The sequence below is a fragment of the Lithobates pipiens genome, unplaced genomic scaffold, assembly GCF_037356315.1.
Source record: "Lithobates pipiens isolate NorthernLeopardFrog02 unplaced genomic scaffold, aLitPip1_a1.2 Scaffold_1, whole genome shotgun sequence".
Taxonomy (NCBI): domain Eukaryota; kingdom Metazoa; phylum Chordata; class Amphibia; order Anura; family Ranidae; genus Lithobates; species Lithobates pipiens.
In genome coordinates this window covers 99,305,138-99,326,277 of record NW_027507685.1, presented here as the reverse complement: position 1 = coordinate 99,326,277, position 21,140 = coordinate 99,305,138, and the positions used below count along the sequence as shown (strand labels likewise).

At 43.4% G+C, this 21,140-nt stretch overlaps 1 protein-coding gene across 1 annotated transcript in view; it reads right to left on the bottom strand.

The window, feature by feature from the left end:
- Positions 1–21,140, bottom strand: part of PTGS1 (prostaglandin-endoperoxide synthase 1) — a 91,950-nt gene that overhangs the window by 25,104 nt on the left and 45,706 nt on the right. Inside the window, exons 6-9 of the mRNA XM_077467420.1 lie at positions 14,881–15,062; positions 4,682–4,765; positions 1,609–1,855; positions 1–43 (exon numbers count right to left, since the gene is read on the bottom strand). The exon at positions 1–43 is cut by the window's left edge and continues 244 nt beyond it. Coding sequence (XP_077323546.1) covers positions 1–43; positions 1,609–1,855; positions 4,682–4,765; positions 14,881–15,062 — 556 coding nt within the window. The remainder of the gene's footprint in view (positions 44–1,608; positions 1,856–4,681; positions 4,766–14,880; positions 15,063–21,140) is intronic.

The following is a 21,140-nucleotide window of genomic DNA, read 5'->3' as shown; positions in this document are numbered from 1 at the left end:
AGATGTTGTACGTAGTCCTCAATGACGATCTTTATGGTCTCGCCTGCAAGCAATAGAAAAAAAAAAAAAAAAAGACATAAGAATGGCCAGGCAGATATGAAGGGTCTTGCAGAGTTTTTTTTTTGCTAGGACAGAGGTGGCGTTTCAAGGAATCCGTCTACAATCTTCCATTGCTAGGACACGGGTGGCTTCTGAAGGAACCTGCCTAACATCCATCTGTTGCTAGGATGCAGGAAGCTACCTAGCATCCTGTTGCTAGGACACATGTGACGTGTGTCACCCAGCATCCTTTTGGTTACTAGCATTAATTGTCGCCTAGTGTCCTCCATTGGTAGGACACAGGTGGCTTCTGAAGGAACCTGCCTAACATCCATCTGTTGCTAGGACACAGGCAGCTTCCTAACGTCCTTTGTTGCTAGGACACATGTGGCTTGTGCCACCCAGCATCGTTTTGGTGTTAGTAAGCACACAGCAATTGTCACTTAGTGTCCTCCATTGCTAGGAAACAAGGAGCTCCTGAAGGAAGCCATCCAGCATCCTTCTGTTAGGACGCAGGCAGCTTTTCATAGGAGGCTTCCTAGCGTCCTTTGTTGCTAGGACACATGGTTTGTGCCACCCAGCATCCTTTTTTTGGTGCTAGTAAGCAGGCAGCAATTGTCGCCTAGTGTCCTCCATTGCTAGGAAACAAGGATCTCCTGAAGAAAGCCAACCAGCATTCTTCTGTTACCAAGATGCGGGCGGCTACTCCTGTCTAGCATCTGCCATTGTTAAGATGCAGATGGCTTCTTAAGGAAGCTACCCAACATCCATCTGTTGCTAGGACGCAGGCAGCTTCTCATAGGAAGCTTCCTAGCATCCTCTCTTGCTGGGACACAGATGGATTCTAAAGGAACCTGCCCAACATCCAGCTGTTGCTAGGGTGCAGGAAGCTTCCCTGCATCCTCTGTTGCTAGGACTCGTGGCTTGTGCCACCCAGCATCCTTTTTGGTGCTAGTAAGCAGGCAGCAATTGTCGCCTAGTGTTCTCCATTGCTAGGAAACAAGGATCTCCTGAAGAAAGCCAACCAGCATTCTTCTGTTGCTGGGATGTGGGCAGCTTTTTCTACCTAGCATCCTCCACTGTTAAAACCACAGGTGGCTTCTGAAGGAAGCTGCCCAACATCCACCTGGAGCTAGGACGCAGGAAGCTTCTTAAGGAAGCAACCTAGCATTCCCTGTTGCAGCAATTGTCGCCTAGTGTCCTCCAATGCCAGGAAACAAGGAGCTCCCGAAGGAAGCCAACTAACATTCTACTGTTGCTAGGACACAGACACCTAAGCTTCCAGATTATTATAGGGAGTACTAACTTATGAATCCCATCTTTTTACTGTAATACTTCCTAATGAGGGCATAGGTGTAGATATTGAGATTCATTTTTTTTTAATTATTTTTCAGTATATGAAATATTATCTGATTCACATGAATGACCTCAGTATTCTCGTGCACATGGGCGTTAGTTAAAATGCTCATATCTAAGCTGGATCTTGCTGGCAGAAGAAAATTATATCATTTGTTTTTTGGTAAGAGAACAATTGGGTGGAGGCACTACACCGAAATACGACCTGCTCACCAATGAGAATGAGCCTCGTGGTTTGGAAGAGCTGCTCGTCGTCCCATGTGGGATGTTCCTTCTTTAGCACGTCACACACCCGATTGTGCTCACGGAGCCAAATAGTAGCGTACATCATCAATCCGGGGAGAAGCCCGAAGACCTCCTGCCCCATCGCCAACTGCTTCTCTTTGGGGATATTCTCTGGGTAGATCATGTGAACGGGAGCTTCCAGCACTGTTGGTGGATACATATCTCCATTTATTATCTGAAGTGCAAAGAGACCCATGAAGAAATTTATTGTGTTAGCTCTGTGCTGGACATCAACAGGGACACATTCTGGTAACATACTGCAATCACTAATTTATTACTTATTATTTATCACCTATGATTTTTATTTATCAAATATTATTATAGTTTAGAAATACATTACATATTAGCATTTTTTTTTAAATCACAAATGTATTACTTCTTTAATAATATTACCTATATTTATTTTTCAATTATTATTATTACTTTTTATGAAATAATTGTTATTTATTAATGCAGTACCTATTTTTTTTTTTCAATCATTATTATTACTACTTTTTTTGTTGTTTTTGTATTAACGATTTTTATTCAATTATTATTAATATTACTTTTTATTAAATATTATTATAGTTTACAAATGTATTACTTATTTATTAGCAATATTATGTATTGTTTTTATGTATGTATTTTTTTAGTCATCACTAATGTATTACTTTATTTCTTAATATTTCCTATTTTTATTTATTTTCAAATTATTATTAATATTACTTTTTATTAAATATTGCTATAGTTTACAAATGTATTTATTAGTATTATGTATTTTTATGTATGTAATTTTTTTTGTTATCACTAATGTATTTTATTTCTTAATATTTCCTATTTTTATTTATTTTTCAATATTAATATTACTTTTTACTAAATATTATTATAGTTTACAAATGTGTTATTTATTAGCAATATTATGTATTGTTTTTATGTATGCATTTGTTTTGTTATCACTAATGTATTACTTATTATTTCTTATTACCTATTTTTATTTTTCAATTATTATTATTAATTTTATTACTCTTTATGAAATATTGTTATAGTTTACAAATGAATTACTTATTTATTAGCAGTATTATTGTAAAGGAAATTTGTAAGTTCAGTATTTAATTGTATTCTATTTTATATGTATTGCACACTGCCCACACTGTGCAGACGGCACTAATAAATGTTTTCAGTACATGTTTGCATTCTTTTGAGTCCTGATTAGAATTAGTCTCCCTATGTTACGCCCCTTGTTACTATAAACATACAATTGTAATATTAATGTGATACCTAGGTAATCCTGTGTATAAAAACCTTCAATTGCGTCATAATAAAAGCAGAACAGTTATTTGGAAAGATGCGGCGCGTATCTTGTGTCTGTTCCATACTGCAGTAGTTCATCAATTTGGAACCACTAATCAATATGAAGATAGGAGTTGCCCATCTATAAATAACCATGTCAATTTTATATTGTTTATATGTATGTGTTATTTTGTATCACCAAAGTATTGCTTATTATTTAATATTACCTATATTTATTTATTTTTCAATTATTACTTTTAATTAAATATTGTTATAGTTTAGAAATGTAATTATTTATTAGCAATATTATTGTAAAGGAAATTTGTAGGTTCTGTATAGAATTGTATTCTATTATGTATGTATTGCACACTGCCCTCACTGTGCACACGGTACAATAATGTTTTCATGACATGTTTACATTCTTTCGAGTCCTGATTAGAATTGGTCTGCCTATGTTACGCCCCTTGTTACCATAAATGTACAATTGTAATATTAATGCGATACCTACATCATCATGTGTATAAAAACCTTCAATTGCGTCTAAAGCAGAACAGTTATTTGGAGAGATGCAGAGTGTATATTTTGTGTCTGTTCCATACTGCAGTAGTTATTAATTTGGAACCACTAATCAATATGAAGATAGGAGTTGCCCATCTATAAATAACCATGTCAATTTTATATATGTGTTATTTTTTTATCACCAATGTATTACTTATTAATATTGCCCATTTTTATTTATTTTTCAATTATTATTACTTTTTTTGTATTACTTATTTTTCAATTAATATTTTTACTTTTTATTAAATATTGTTATAGTTTACAAATGTATTATTTATTAGCAATATTATATATTGTTTTTATGTATGTATTTTATTTATCACTAATGTATTACTTATTATTTCGTAATATTACCTATTGTATTTTTTCTTTCAATTATTATTAATGTTATTACTGTTTATTAAATAGTTATAGTTTACAAATGTATTACTTAATATTTTACCATTTTGATGTAATAATGACTTATTAATGTATTACTTATTATTATTCAGTATTAATATTTGTATTTATTTTTAATTTTTTATTATTGATACTATTACTTTACAAATGTATTGATATTTATATTATTATTTATTGTTAAAATTATACCTTTTGTATTATCGTTTATTAACCCCTTCCCAGCACTGCCTACCCACCCCCTTTAAGAGCTTCTAAAAGTCTGAGAGCTGCTCTAGGAGGGATTAAAAAAAAAAAAGACCAAAAACAGCAAATCAACTTCAGGTACTTAAAGGCTTTAAAATTCAAAAGATGACCGCCGATCTGTGGGAGAAGACACCCCATACACTGTCACAGGAAAAGGGGCTTTGGCTTGGCACTGTGTTATATGCAACACCCTAAATATGGCTGTAAAAAAGGTGGAGTTATTCTTTAAGCTGGTTGCTTCTACAGGAGGTGAATTAAAGAGCAGCAGTATGGCTGTGCCACATCGTATATATTTTTTTATATATATTTTTTTTGTGATTATTATTATTTATATTAAAACTATGGCCTCTCTTAAAAAAAAATAAAAAAATTGTGCTTATAATTATGTAGTACTTTAAGCATGACAAGCAAAAAAATAAAAAAATAAATAAAAGTCAGGAAGGGGGCGAATACGTTTTCACAGCACTGTACATTAGCTGACGTCGCTAGGATGGAGGATTGACAATGATACGTTGTTTCCTATATTACACACCTGATATTTCAGCTTCCCATCTCTGAATAGGCGGAGTGTGTGCTGACGTTCCAGAGAGTCTCCATAGACATGGCTGAGGTCCACCTACAAGACACATTAGAAATGCCATCAGATCATGAATGGGCCGCACTCCCTCATATTTGCAGATAAACCCAAACCAAATAAAAGTCATAGATCTTCATTAATTGGTACCTTCTGTGAAATATATACAGAGGAGCGCCTTCATAAATAAAAGATAAGAACGCTGAAATTTCAGCATCATTGACAGATATTTATTTTGAGATTATGTTGTAATATTAAATTTTATGATGGAGTGCAATGCTGCAACCGTCACCTCGTTTACTAATACTTCTAAAATGTAGATAATACTCTACGAAACCGCATTTCATTCAAAATACATTTCATAGGTTATGAAAGGGCAAAATTGTGTTGGTTAGTTTTGAAAAAAATTGGAGGAAGGCTGAATTATTATTATTATACAGGATTCATATAGCACCAACAGTTTGTTTTTAAATCTGAAGTTAAGGTGATACAAAAGTCTTGTTGTTTGTTATTTTCATTGCAAAAAAAAGTTATACTTCTAGTATCTCACAAAAGTGAAAAAAATTATGGAAAAAAAAAGTAAACCATGATAGAGATATATATATATATATATATACACACACACACACACACACACACACACACACACAAAGTATCTCACAAAAGTGAGTACAACCCTCACATTTTTGCAAATATTTTCTTCTACCTTTTCATGTGAAAAGACTGAACAAAATGACACTTGTCTACAATGTAAAGTAGTTGGTGTATAGCTTGTATAACAGTGTAAATTTGCTGTCCCCTCAAAATAACAACACACAGCCATTAATGTCTAAACCGCTGGCAACAAAAGTGAGTATACCCCTAAGTGAAAATGTCCAAAATTGGGCCCAATTAGCCATTTTCCCTCCCCGGTGTCATGTGACTCGTTAGTGTTACAAGGTCTCACGTGTGAATGGGGAGAAGGTGTGTTAAATTTGGTGTTATCGCTCTCACTCATACTGGTCACTGGAAGTTCAACATGGCACCTCATGGCAAAGAACTCTCTGAGGATCTGAAAAGAAGAATTGTTGCTCCACATAAAGATGACCTAGACCAGTGATGGAGAACCTCGGCACCCCAGATGTTTTGGAACTACATTTCCAATGATGCTCTGGCACTCTGCAGTGTAATTGAGCATCATGGAAAATGTAGTTCCAAATCATCTGGGGTGCCAAGGTTTTCCATCACTGGCTTAGGCTATGAGAAGATTGCCAAGACCCTGAAAGTGAGCTGCAGCACGGTGGCCAAGACCATACAGCAGTTTAACAGGACAGGTTCCACTCAGAACACGCCTCGCCATGGTCCACCAAAGAAGCTACAGTTCATTGAGGGAACCATGAATGCCAACATGTACTAGACATGGGCGCCGTCAATAAATTTGTTTCATTCTGTTCCATTATGATTCGTATTAAAATTAATTCGTACTTCGTATTTTGTGTCCCAAACTCAATTTCAATTCATACGAAATACGAATTGTCGTTAGGTTCATCAACTTGTACGAACGTTCTTTACGATGAATTTAAAGGAAAAAATATATACCTCAATATGACAGTCGATACTGATGGAAGTTTGGTTTTTATCTGAAATACGAAATTCCGTTGAAGAATTTCCTATCCGAAATACGAATTTTCGTTAGATGCGTTCAGTTCACTTTTCTATCCAAATTTCGTTACTATGGAAACGACATGTGACTTGGGTGACCAATCAGAGGTTTTCTTCTGCTGCTGAAGCCTACAGGGCAGGCCCGATCATGTGACTTTCCTTTATGGGTTAGTGTAGTGTAGTGGAGCAGATCACACAATTATTTGTCTGTGCATCTAAGCGAATATCTTTGCAATCCTTAGTTTTTCATTGTTAATTTTAGTTTAGATCTGTTGTAGTTTGCGAGTGTATCATGTTAGTGTTTAGTTTCTGGTTTTATTCGTTTTTTGGTTGGTTTCGAGAGATGATTTTTTTTTTCATTTAGTTAATATTTTGTTATTTTCTATAAATTTTTTTTTGTACATTTGGTGATTTTGGTGTTCGTTTGCTGCAATCAAAATCATATATTTTTTGTCTACATTTTTCTAACTTTTAAAGGAAAAATGAGCAGCAAACAAGGCCAAAAAAGCAGTAAGAGTGCTGCTGGGAGAGGGTGAGCTATGAGCCGTGTACATGAGCAGCAGGTGGGACGTTCTGTCTCTGCGCCCTCTGAGCTCAGCTCACCTTCCATAAAGCTGAGGCGACTGGGAGTGAAGACTGCTGGTAGTAAAGAGCCTGGCAATCAGCAGACATTTGCACGTCGCCAGCTGTTCCAGGATTTACCTCCTAGAACCAGCAGCACAATTCATAGCAAAAGTGGTGCTACCACCTCTGGCACTGCTGCTGGTAGCATGCTGCCCATTGGTACCTTTTATGGAAGAGGGCAGGCCAAAGGGGTTCCCAGTGCACATACATTTGTGCAGCCAAAGCTGGAGATCCTGGCCATGCAACAGGAAACATGTCAGGAGGCTGAGGCTCATGATTATGTCACCACCCCCATTGCTGCCAGTGCCATCACCATCAGCACTACAGGGAGCTTGGCAGTGGTCAGCAAGGAGACAGAGTTTACTGCTTCTAATGATCACTGTTCAGTTGGCAGCGTGAAAGAGGGGAAAGCAGGCTTTCCTGACATTGTTGTAGACAAATTTATTTTCCAGCCCTCTACCCATGTTGGCACCACGACAGCCCAGAAAGTATCTGCCCTCAGTCCCCACTACTTTTTTCTCCTGAAAAGACCCCTGCCCAAGTGCTTTCTAAGCCTCCAGCATCAGAATGGGCCAATGCAACCATTAGGCCTCAAGCCATCACAGAACCCAAAATACCTGGGATGTTCAGGTCTCTTCCTCCTGCCTAACCTCAGAAAGTGTGAGACCACTGCAGTGGAAGGGATTCCATCAAGCAGTGTCTGAATTGGTGGCTGCCGTTCCAGCATTTGGCAGCATTTTAAAAGAATTGGTGTCGGTCAGAAGGCCAAATGCAATCACTGTGGCAGGGAGGTCAGCCGGGGCCGAGACATGGGGCATCTCAGTAATAGTGGCATGAACCAGCACATGCGTGTGCACCACCATGCAGTGCTGTTAGGGGAGAAAAGTATCATGGCCACTCCTCCAAACACCAAAAGGGGAACCAATAGTGGCACCGCTAAAAGCCACCATGAGTGCCAGCACCATCAGCCAGTATAAGGCAGAAAAGAATGCTGTTACCATCCCGCATCCAATCCATACCAGCCAGGCCACCCTGGAAGATTTTGGTGGCTTTCAGAGTAAGGGTATGTCTCGGGTGCAGGTGCATAAAATAACACGCCTGAGTGGCCAGCTCATTGCAGTTGGAGGAGCACCTTTCAACATGGTGGAAGATGAGCCCTTCAAGAAATTGATGCAGGCTGTTGCACCACAGTACCGTGTGCCATCACGCAAGACCTTCAGCCAAACTGAAGTGCCAGCCTTATACAGGTCTTGTGTCAGGGTGCTCAAGGAGTAGATTGGAAGGGCATGTGGACAGACAGTGCACCTGACCACTGACCTGTGGAGTGCGTGTGTGCAGTGCCCAGCATGCCTTCCTGTCCCTGATGGCACATTGGTGGCAGGCCAAGGAGTCCCATGATGTAGTTCAAACATCTGGATCCTCGTCAGCAGTTGACAAACACGGGCATCGTTCCTTCCTCCTGTACGCTGAGGTGCTTGATGAAAAGCACACAGCTCAAAACATCCTGCAAGCCCTGCAGAAAATGTTGTTGCAGTGGTTTGGACAGGCAGACAACAACTACCGGATTGGCTATGTTGTCACTGATGGAGGCAGCAACATGGTCAAGGCTGTAAAGGATGGCAGCTTTGTGGGTGGGTGCTGCTCAGCCCACCTTCTCCACCAGGTGGTAACTGACAGTTTTCGGTTGGTGGAGACCATTTCTGGCGGCGATGGAAGGCTGTCCAAATTGGTGGACTCTTGTCGGAAGATGGCTGGCCACTTCCATCGGAGTGTGAGGGACAGCCACCTCCTCAGGGTGGAACAGAGGAAGGCAGGCCTTCCAGAACACTGCCTAAAACAGGATGTGGGGACTAAGTGGAATTCAACCCTAGCAATGCTGGAACACATCCTTGAGCAGAAGGCTCTCCATGCCATGGCCTGTGATCATAACATTGGCATAGAGAGACCTTTAGGCAGGGAGGACTGGGCCATAATTGGGCAGATTGTGGCAGTCCTCAAACCTTTCCTCTGTTACAGAACACCTAAGCCACAAGGATGCCAGCATTGGTCATGTGCTCCCACTCTTCAACCACCTTCAGAGCAAATTGGAGCGGTTCAAGTCGGCTGAGGAACACTTTGCCTGGTGGTGGCCCTCAACCTGATGTGTTGGCTCTGCTAAACACATTTCTGATGGAGTTGGGCAGGCGCATGCAGGAGTTGACCGCCTCTTGCCCAGAACTGATGCTGGCTGCCATGTGTGAGCCTCGCATCAAGGGCAAAATGGCTGTGCAGTGTAGTGCTCTGACAACTTGGCGGGACAGACTAATCGACAGGGTGCGTCAGAAGGAAAGGCAGATGGTAAGGCTGGGAGAAGAGGAGGAAGAAGATATTGAAGACCCCCTCTCCCATGCATCATCTAGTGAAGTGAGCAGAGCTCCTGCCAGCGGAGCATCTTCTGTCTTGGCTGAGGCACTTGACACCCTAATGGGAACCTCCAGCACAGTGTGCCCCAAGAAACCCATATCAGCAAAGGAGGTTGTCATGTCCTAGTTGTCAGCCCCACCAGTGCACCCCACCACAGATCCAATGTTTTTTAGTCAGGAGAAGAGCGAGTAGTGGCCTGCCCTCACAGATATTGCCAAGGAGCTACTGTCCTGCCCTCCGACAAGTGTCCAGAGTGAGCGGATGTTTTCTGTGATGGGAAACATCCTGTCACCCCAAAGATCCCAGTTGTCCCCCCAGCTAATGGAGCAGTTAGCATTTTTGAAAATCAAATTTGCCAAAGCTGGGGTACCCCTCCCTCACTCAACATTCCTTGAACTGACTGTCTGCAGCAGAGATGGCCATTTGGTCTTAGTAGTTGGTCCCTGTACCTCCACACAATCCCTCCCCTCGCTTCTCATCTACCCCTATTTGCTTGTGACATCATCTGGGGTGGACGAGAAGAGAGGAGGTGCCGCCAGGGAGGAGCGGAGAGAGAACTTATTACACACGCTTCCTGCACTACTCTGCATGCTGGCTGGTAAACGCTGTGCCCTGATGTTCCCCAATGTGTCCCAATGTGCTCCAATATGCCCTGATGTTCCCCAATGTGCTCCAATATGCCCTGATGTTCCCCAATGTGCTCCAATATGCCCTGATGTTCCCCAATGTGCTCCAATATGCCCTGATGTTCCCCCCACCATTCTCCTCATTTACACATATGACTGCTAGAACAGATAAAAAGACATTTAGGGAAATTGATCAAAATTGGAGCAAACAGAATCCGGAGCAGTTGCCCATGGCAACCAATCAGCTTCTCTTCAGTTCGTTCCGTTAAGATTTGAAAATGAAAGACAAACAGATTGTCTGCCATGCACCGCTGTGACCCCGTACAGTGCGGGGGTTCAAAACTGGAGCAGGCAGCCATGTGCTCATTATGAGGGGCTCCCACCATCCCTGTGCTGTGCTGACTTCCTCCTGGGGCTGTACCCCTGCTGTGCTCAGTATGTCAGCACAGCACAGGAATGGTGGAAACCCTTCATAATGAGCACAGCAGAGGTACAGCCCCAGGAGGAAGTCAGCATAGCACAGGGATGGTGGGAGCCCCTTACAATAAGCATAATGACAGTCGTCGATACGACGACAACTGATCCAAAATTCGTAAACAAAAGTTCGTATTGCGTACAAAATTTGGACGTATGGCAATTCGTATTTTCGGATCCTCCCGAGCGTACAAATTTGAGATTCGTACAAAACTAATCACACATGTCTAACATGTACTGTGACATACTGAAGAGCATGATCCCCCTCCCTTCGGAGACTGGGCCGCAGGGCAGAACTCTGAGGATCTGAAGAAAAGAAAAAAAGTTGTTGCTCTACATAAAGATGGCCTAGGCTATCTTTATGGTTTTTTTTTTTTTGCAAAGTGTATCTAGTTTCATTGCAGAAAATTCCTCAGTTTTTGCTGTAATGTATATATTTTTTCTCTCTGAATTACATAGTGTGGACATTAAAGCAAATTTCCATCAAGGCATTGAAAGCAGAGAGGAAATGAATATGGTCTGGAGGTAAATAAAATGTAACAGGAATAAGCTGGATGAGACATTTGGCCGCTATTGGCGACCTCATACTCCTTCCAGGAAGCGTTTTATTATGGTACAGCATGCACTCAATATAAGCACAGCTGGGCTCTCGCTGCTCTCGTTTTTTCCTGAGGCTTCAGATTTACTGTGAGCAAAAATTCTCAAAATCCAAATGAACTTTAAATTAAAAGCCCAGCCAGAAGTCCCCCCCGTATAGAGTGGTGAGGAGGGGGGACTTCACTGCACTCTGTGTTGGGGCAATTATCCTTGTTCTGGGCAGCAGCAGTCACTTGGAAATGAAGCAGACTCTCCCCAGGGACACAGCAATAAAGAATGTCTAACCTTTCCCTACTGTACCCTAAATAAAAAAAATAAAAAAAGAACATTTTGGTTAGATATACACACACACACACACACACACACACACACACACATTATATATATATATATATATATATATATATATATATATATATATATACACACTCTATCTATCTATCTCTCAAGTAATAAAAAAATCAATCAGTCCAATTCCTGAAAATGTAAGTACTAAAACAGCGCTATAGACAAAGGCAATATGTATCCATATAGTTATAAAAAGTCCTTAATGTGCAGAAGAGGTGACAGTAGTGGTTATAATCAGCGTTGCAAGGTGATATCGGTGGTTATTCAAAATGCTATTAGTGTGCCACCCACCAGACTGTTGCAGGATTTCACCACGTGTAGCACGTCCCCCTTAGGGGGTTAAACTCACCAGACCAAGCTGTAAATAGTGCCTTTAACGAGGTATTTCCTCTCTAGCTTTACCACTATTCAAGGGTCATCCACTAAGGTCCAGCTTTCAGCAATACTCCAAACACATCATAAAACAGAGGAGAATTTGCACATAGCATAATTCCGTTTATTTTAAAATCAATGCCACAAGCTAATAAAACTCCCCATATAATAATCTGTGTACATTAAATTACAATCAAAACAGCATAAACAGATGTGTTATCACTGTATCTCCCGACGCCAGGAACCTCCGCATGTGTCTCTATGCTGACACCATGAGTCACTTCCTGGATCTGGTCAGCGGTGAAGCGCAATCGTCACTTCCTGGGAACGTCGTGTAGGCCACGCTTTGACGCGTTGCGTCACTTCCGACTTCAACAGAGGGCGTGGCTACACGACTGAAGAGGCCGGTTTATATCGCCACGTCCACCGCTGCGAGAGCCTATCACACGCCACCCAGCCCACATGACGTTGCACACTGTCATGGAAACCGGACGCGCAGAGCTCTATACACAGCGGAAGGACACAGCGAGTAAACAAACATAGTGAAATGCCCAGTGAATAGCAACATATTCACTGCGGCAATACCGGAACATCAACACCTGGAGCAACAAGCTAAAAATAAATCATTTAACAATCCTAATCAATAACCAAGCGTCAGAAAACATAACATAAAAACGAATGCATTCTCACTGGAGAGGTTTACACAGGATTACCCCACAGAGAATGCACATTATAAACACGCAATATATGTGACAGATAGTTTGGTAATTTGCAATAATTGGACGGGTCGCATATTTGTGTCATATTTTTTGGTGTGTGGAATCTGGTGCTGAGAGGTGCATTATAGGCCTTTTTTAATACACCTTGGTTCAGATATACATATGTGTATAATATTATTTATATATTTATATATATATATACACATACATTATATATATATATATATATATATATATATATATATATATATATATATAAAATTTTAAATGTAAAGTTTTTAAAAAATATAGGTCATATAGGTTATTTTATTTGAAACCTTTTTTTTTTTTTTTTTACACTGTCTCTATTTTTTTTTTCTTTTTAGCTTTGGATATAGTAGGGGGAAGTAAACCACTTCAGCTCCCACGACCCTTTTTTATGTCACACGGTATTTGTGCAGCCATTTTTTTTTTTCTGAGTGAAAAATACACACTTTAACCACCTCCCATCCCCAATTTGTCAGGAGGGCATCCATAGACATCCTCCCGTGCTCAAGCCTCCTGCCGCATGCTCTGTGATCGGCGAGTCTATGAGACTTGGCTGATCACAGATCGATCCCGACCCTTACCACGTGATCAGCTGTCAGCCAATGACAGCTGATAGTGTTATGTAAACAGAGCCGGTAATTGGCTATTTTTTCTCCTCGCGCTGGTAGCATGAGAAAAAAAAGCTGATTACCGGCGGCTGTGAAAGGGACATCAGTCCTGATCGTGGAAAGCCTCTACAGAGGCTTCTGTACAACCTACTGGTTGCCACCACCTACCAATGCCCACAGTACCACTCATCAGTGCCCACAGTGTCACCTATCAGTGCCACACAGTGCCACCTATAAAAGTCACCAAAGTTCCTCATCACCAGTGCTGCCTATCAATACCCCCTTCTGAGTGGCTGTCCAGCCACTTGAATCCCTTCTGCTGAAGAGAGAATCACCGGCTGAAATTTTTTTATACCGCTTATCGCATTATATGTCATCTACGGGTGGGAAGTGGATACCTGAAAGATCTTCGTAATTACTTATAGTGGTTCTAAAGGCTGAAGGATGACGAGGAAGACCGGGCCAGGGTTGTCGGGAAGAGGCCCTCGTTGGTGTGCCAACCCCTAGCTCACTAACTGTGTCCTGTTCCATGCAACACTTCATGGACCCCTGCTGATTGCTTCCTGCCCCTTTCATACCACTCTCGCAGGCAGGTTAACCCTTTCAGGTTCAAGGTATCCCTTAGTCAGGACTGGAGGCTCTTTGCCACTCAAGATCTCTCCAAGCCTCTGGATTCTGGGCCCCATATCAGAACTTATTAATCCAGGGAAAAAACTTTAAATAAGTTATCCATGTTTACTGGCTTACCCCTCAACCTGCAGGGGTGAAAATGCCTGAGAAGTCTCTTAAAGGGACCACAACACAACAGACCAAAAGGGCAAATAAAAGAAGAATATTCTTAGGGTTTACATGCACTTTAATAGGCTTTCTTACAGTCTAGGGCAGTGATGGCGAACATTGGCACCCCAGATGTTTTGGAACTACACTTCCCATGATGCTCATGCACTCTGCAGTGTAGTTCAGCATCATGGGAAATGTAGTTCCAAAACATCTGGGGTGCCAAGGTTAGCCATGACTGGCCTAGGGGCAGTATTTGCCGTGGTCACTTCTACCCCATAGATCAGGGTTTCTCAACCAGGATTCCATGGAACCCTCCTCCTCCAGAGGTTGCTAGGGGTTCCTTAAGCAATTTCTGCCTCTCAGATAAGTTTCCAGTGACACCATTGATCTTTTTAGCCATCTGTAGGGGGGTAATTCTCCCAGTGACCACAAGTGGAAGAAGCATTCTTTCCACTGGCCATCACACTAAAGTATCATGAGTTGTAGCTATAGTAATTTTTAGCAGGGTTTTCCTGAGACTGGAAAGTTATATCGTAACATATCAAATTGCAGGTAAAGGATTAACAGAACAGGCACCTAATGTCCATAGGTTACCCTAAGCCTATCCTAGAGACACTTAAGGAATGAGAAGCATGTTCCCGAATGGCTTAAACTTTATAGCGCCAATTAGATGGTATCTTAGTAGTCAGCCCAGGTTTAGTTAATTAACTGCATGCTAGACTTTCAAGTTCCAACTTTACCTGGCAGCCGCTCAGGCACACCCATCAGTGCAGGATCACTCCACCAGAACATAAAGGAGGCACTAACAGGGAGGTCTGCTCGCTACTCGGATGTCAAGGCTCTTATCTGAAGATTAATTGCTCCAAACCAAAAACTTTTTTTTGCACCCCCCCACGGATGTCTTAAGTGGAATGTTGAGAAAGAAAAATGCAACTTACCCCGTGACCAAATCCTTTAATGAACCCTCGCCCCATCCTTCCATACGTCTTAAAGAACTGATGGGTAAAATGTTGGGCAAAGAAAGCAAACATGAGGTTCGTGCGCTGTGGGTCGGGGATGAATTGGCGCCTTTTTAAAAAGGTCTCCACCAGTAAAGTGGCATTAGGCAGTTGCAGCTTTCCTATAAAAGAAGAAGAGAACATAAGTTGATTGCAAATGAGATCGTTTTAGCATCCAGCTAGTGTGAACATAGAAAAAAAAATAAACAGGGCTGGTTCACTCCAGAATCGCACAGGAACGAGTTCTGCAATCTGTGCAACTCCTGCGCATTTCCCTGCAGCCCTTTTCCTCTGAACGGGTTGTAAATCACATCGGAAACACACAAAAAGTAGCGCATGCACAGATTTTGAAAAACGCCTCGTGCCAAATTGCATGGTACCTTTGGCACCATGTGCTCTGGTGCCCGCCAATGCTTTGCTTTACCATTCATTGCTCTACTGACACCGTACACTGCCCTACTAACAATGTCCACTGTCTTACTGGCACCGTCCACACACCATCCACTGCTCTACCGACACCATCCACTGCCCTAGTGACATTTTTCACTGCCCTACTGACAATGTCCATTGCTCTATTGACCGACACCTTCCACTTTTAGGGTAGGCAAAGTTCATATTTTTACAGTCACGTTTGTTTTCTTTTGCAAGTTTTCCTTACCATTTAGTTAAGCCTTGCTAGTTAAATTCCTAAGACCACTTTCACACTGGGGGCGTTTTGCAGGCGCTATAGCGTTAAAAATAGCGCCTGCAAATCGCCCTAAAACAGCCGCTCCATTCACGCCCGTGTAAAAGCCCTCAGACATTCACACTGTATCGGTGCGCTGGCAGGGCGTCAGAAAAAGTCCAGCCAGCAGCTTCTTTGGAGCAGTGAACTCACCGCTCCTCCACCGTCCCTTCCCATTGAAATCAATGGGGCAGTGCTGTCACACCGGCGGCATTTTGCAGGAGGATTTATCCCCTTTTCAGCTGCTAGCAGGGGTTAAAATCTCCCCGCTAGCACTGCTAAAACAACGGTAACGCAGCGCTAAAAATAGCGCCACTTTACCGCTGACACCCGTGGCAGCACAGCGTGAAAGGGGCCTAAAAGAAAAGGGCCCCAATCCCCAGTGATCTTTGACCTTTTTTTTTTTTTTTTTATGTTGTTCAGATCGCTCTCCACTTCCCAAAAGGTTGTCTATTCCCCCTGCTCCGGGGTATTCAGAAGAAGTGGAGACTTTCCTGGCAAAGTAATTGTAACGATTGAATAAATAACAAGATAAGAGTTTCTACATCCTTTCTATGCACAGGAAAGATGTTAACCGAGAGTTCATGAAAATCAATTCACAACTCTTCTGGCAGGTAAGAGTTTCTTGGAAGTCTAATCCACCTTCTCGCTGTGTATCCCTATAGGATTTGTTGCAGGATTTGGAGTCATCCGTTCAGCATATACAATGCTCCCACACCTTACAGCCTCGGTGGGGAATGTACTACACAAGTATCTGCAGATTCCTGGGTCAGCATAAAATCAACAAAAACTGAGATAAAACATAATACATGGCACGGTTTATGCCGACTTTCAAGAACAGTGCAGCATTTTTCCTTAATTAGGTCATGCTCCATCAGCCAGGAAATGGTTTCCACTTTTGCAGGAGAGAATTAAATTGCTCAAAAAAAAGTGAGAAATATGTATGAGCACCAGCTGGTGTCATCGCCGGAATCGGTCTGGACACAAAGAACTTTTTTTTTATTACTCATCCTATCACTTTGTGAGTGATGTATGAATGAAGAAACCCAGAAAAATCAACCGGAGATGATTGATAGAGATGGATGAACTTCCGACGGGACGTTTCGCGAACCGCGAACACAGCCAAAAGTTTGCGAACCCCACAGTTTGCGGCGGGCCCCATTCAATGGCAGGCAAACTTTAAAAACCTACAGGTCATATTTTCAGCCACAAAATACTTACTAGCTGTGCACACATAGTCCCACCACATGGCCACTGACATAACATGTATGAAGTGAATCTGGGATCGACAACTACAAGCACTCTTTTTTCATATGTGAAATTTTGCCAAATTCAGGACTCAGGAGCGCATGAAGGCAATGGAGGAGAGGAAAGGTCAGGGTAGGCTATGAAGAGGGTGCAGGAGATGATCACCAGCACCGCGATATAGAGCGCGCACTGACACCAGCACCGTGATATAGAGCGCGCACTGACACCAGCACCGTGATATAGAGCGCGCACTGACACCAGCACCGAGATAGAGAGCACTGACAGCAACACCGATACCAGCAACCCGCTGCTGGGCCCCAAAAATAGGACACTGCTCAACCTCTTCAAACAGGAGGAGGGTACAGGCATATAGTATGATGTGCATTTTTTGTACAAGGAAGTGAGCCAAATGTAGAAAAAAGGTCTGTGTGCTTGATTAAATAAATTGTTTATAGAGATATACATGGTCTACTGGTCACATATGTTGAAATCCTCCGAGATCCAAGCCTCATAAATTTTTATAAATGTGAGGTAGTCAACACTGTCGTGATCTAGGCGAGTGCCACGATCCCCCCTGTTGTGCTGAACGTCCTTTCGGACAGGACACTGGACGAGGGGCAAGCCAACAGTTCTATTGCAAATTGGGCAAGCTCTGGCCAGAGGTCAAGCCTGCCCACCCAGTAGTCCAGGGATTCATCACTCCTCAGAGCGTTCACATCGGCCATTAACCCGATGTAGTCGGACACCTGTCGGTCTAGGCATTCCCTGATGCTGGATCCGGATGAGACCTGTCGATGGGTCGGCTGAAAGAATGACCTCATATCAGAAGTCACCAACACCTCTTCAAAGCGGCCTCCTCTTGCAGGTGCTGTTGGATTGGTACCCGCAACTCTCTCTGGAAATGGGAATTCCTCCTCTGCCAGCGCACGCAAAAGCAGAATGCAGCCTTTCTCGAAGCAAGGCCTGGAAGTGCTCCATTCTGACAGTCCTCTGTGACGGTGGTAACATTTCCGCATTTTGGGCTTGTACCGGGGGTCTAAGTACGTTGCCACCCAGTACTGGTCCTTGACCCTTATGCTTTTTATACGGGGGTCCCTGTTAAAAAACTGGAGCATTTGCACTAAACTGGAAGCGGTGTGGTGGCCTGGCTCCTGCTCATCATCCAGGATAATGTCAGAGCGCGTAGAGTAGCCCCCCTGGGAATTCATCCAGCACTGCGACTTCCTCATCTTCCCACTCCTGCTCCTCCATGGCTTGATCAATGACACGACGCAATGCACGCTCCATAAAGAAGGCATAAGGTACCATGTCACTGATGGCGCCATGGCTGCAACTGACCAGTTTGGTGATCTCATCAAATGGCCGCAGAAGTCTGCATGCATCGCGCATGAGCAGCCACTGACACGGCGAAAAAAAAAACACAGCTCTCCAGAACCTGTTCTGCCACAGAGTTCGTACAGGTAGACGTTAACTGCATGTTTCTGCTGGAGCAGCCTATCAAGCATATAGAGGGTTGAGTTCCATCGCGTCGGGCAATCGCAAATAAAACGTCTGACCGGCAGATTGTGTCGCGGCTGAATGTCAGCAAGGCGGGCCATGGCCGTGTAAGATCTTCTGAAATGGGCTGAGATTTTCCTTTCCTGCCGCAAGATGTCCTGGACCCCAGGGTATTTGACAACGAATCGCTGCACGACCAAGTTTAAGACATGTGCCATGCATGGCACATGCATAATTTTGCCTTGTTTCAATGTGCTAAGCAGATTGGCACCATTGTCACACACCACTTTACCAACTGTAAAATTGAGCGGTGTTAGCCACTTATCTGCCTGTGAACGCAAAGCTGAAAGGAGTGCGGGGCCAGGGTGGCTCTTGGCTTCCAGGCACAACAGACGCAGCACAGCATGGCAACGTCTCACCTGGCATGTCGAATAGGTTCTGGGGAGCTTGGGCGGTGCAGCGGAAGAGACGCTAGCAGCGGAAAAGGAGAAGTCAGCCAGGGAGGAGGATAGAGTAGGAGGAGAAGAAGAGCCAGGCCTGCATACAATCCGTGGCGGTAAAACCAACTCTACACGGGTGCTACGGGTTACATGCTTAACAGCCGTCAGAAGGTTCACCCAGTGGCCAGTAAAAGTTCTATACCTTCCCTGCCCATGTTTGCTAGACCACGTGTCTGTGGTCAGATGTATCTTGGCACCGACACTGTGTGCCAGAGATACATTCACTTGCCGCTGAACATGGCCATATAGCTCTGGGATGCCCTTCTGTGAGAAATACTTCCTTCCTGGGACCTTCCATTGTGGTGTTCCAATGGCCACAAATTTTCAAAAGGCCTCCGAGTCCACCAGTTTATATGGCAGTAGTTGGCGGGCTATCAGTTCTGACAAGCCAGCCATCAACCATTGGGCAAGAGGGTTATCCGGCGTCATCATTTTACGCTTGAACATTTGGCCCACGGAAGCCTGCCTTTTTGCAGAAAAACGTGAGGATGGCATGATGGAAGGTGAAGTGGAGGACAATTGTGAGGAGAGAGGAGAAGGAGAAGTAGAAGACGAGGCTGGACGGTGAGAGCCTGGAGTGTGGCTTTGTGTGTTCCGTTGCTCCCACTGGGCTCGGTGATGGCAGCTCATGTGCCTTCTTAAGGCGGTTGTCCCTGGGTGAGTGTTGGGCTTACCGCGACTTATGCGTTGACTGCAAAGATTGCAGATGGCAACACTATTGTCAGCAGCGGACATGTTAAAAAAAAGCCCAGACTGCGGCGCCATGTGCCGGCGTCCTGGGAGCGCCAGATGTGACCGTACATGGTTGATGCCTCGCTCCTGATACAGTCGCAGTCTGCTTTGTCCCTCCTGTGCAATGTAAGTTATTCCTGCTTCTCCTCCCTATCTGCTGGTCCATATCTCCCTCTGAACTCCCCTCCTCTTCCTCTCTTGTGGGCACCCACGTGACATCACTAGACACGTCATCATCGACGTCACCTTCCCCACCGCTATATTTAGAGATCTCGGAGTAGGCAGCAACAACGGGGACCAACCTCCTCCTTGGGCTGATCTGGGTACTGTCGTCAGACTCCTGAGTGGCGGTTGTTGCTACCTCCTCCTCCAATGCCAAGAGTGGCTGCGCATCGGAAATGTCTTGATATGGATCGGAAAATAATTCCTGTGACTCAAGCGGAAGGTATATGGTGGTGGGGGTGTTGGTGGTAGTGTCTTTGGGGGTGCACATAGCAGAGAGTGAAGAATAGGGTGCAGATCGAGAGGATGAGGAGGGTGCAGAAGAGTAAGGCTGAGTGAGCCACCCAACCAAGTCTGGTGCGTCCTTTGACGTAATCGCACGCACCTTCTGCAATTTGCCATTTGGGACCTTTGTGGACCTAGTAGCTAGTGATTTGCAGACCGTCCCTCCGTCCCTACACTGATAAAGGACTGATGCAGAATAGGGCAGTAATCTGCAGCACAGCCCTGCACCAGCACCCTATATATTGTACACCTATACCAGTCCTTACAAGGACCTTTGTGGACCTAGTAGCTAGTGATTTGCAGTGTCCCTCAGTCCCTACACTGATAAATGACAGCTGCAGAATCGGGCAGCAGCCAAGTATAATATTCTATATTTGAAAGAAAGTATATTATACGTGTACAACCATATATACTGTACACATACCAGTCCTTAAAAAGGACCTTTGTGGACCTAATAGTAATCGCTAGTGATTAAACTGACTTCCCCTGCTGCACACAGCGTTCTGTCCCTCCCTACACTGACAAAAGACAGGCTGCTGCAATCACCAGCACAGCAGTGCACTGAACCCTATATACTGTACTACACCTATACCAGTCCTTAAAAGGACTTTTGTGGACCTAATAGCTAGCGATTTGTGTCACTACAGTCTCTCCCTGCTACACACAGCGTCCTGTCCCTACACTGACATAAGACAGAATGTAAAATGGCCACCAGATCAGGTCTATTTATAAGGTAGGGGGAATGTCCAAGTGTCCATGTGCTGAAATGTCTCAATTGGCTGTTCTGTACCCCATGATGGATGTGTCATCATGGGTCAAAAGTTCTTTCACACTGTAAACACATATGTCCGCCGGGTGAACAGCGGCAATAGTCCGCCGATCGGGCGAATTGCAAACACGCAAAATTTGCCGCGAACCGACCGCCGGACAAACAGTTCGGCCATCCCTAATGATTCAACCCTATGGTCGAAGAAGTCATGTCTATAATAAAA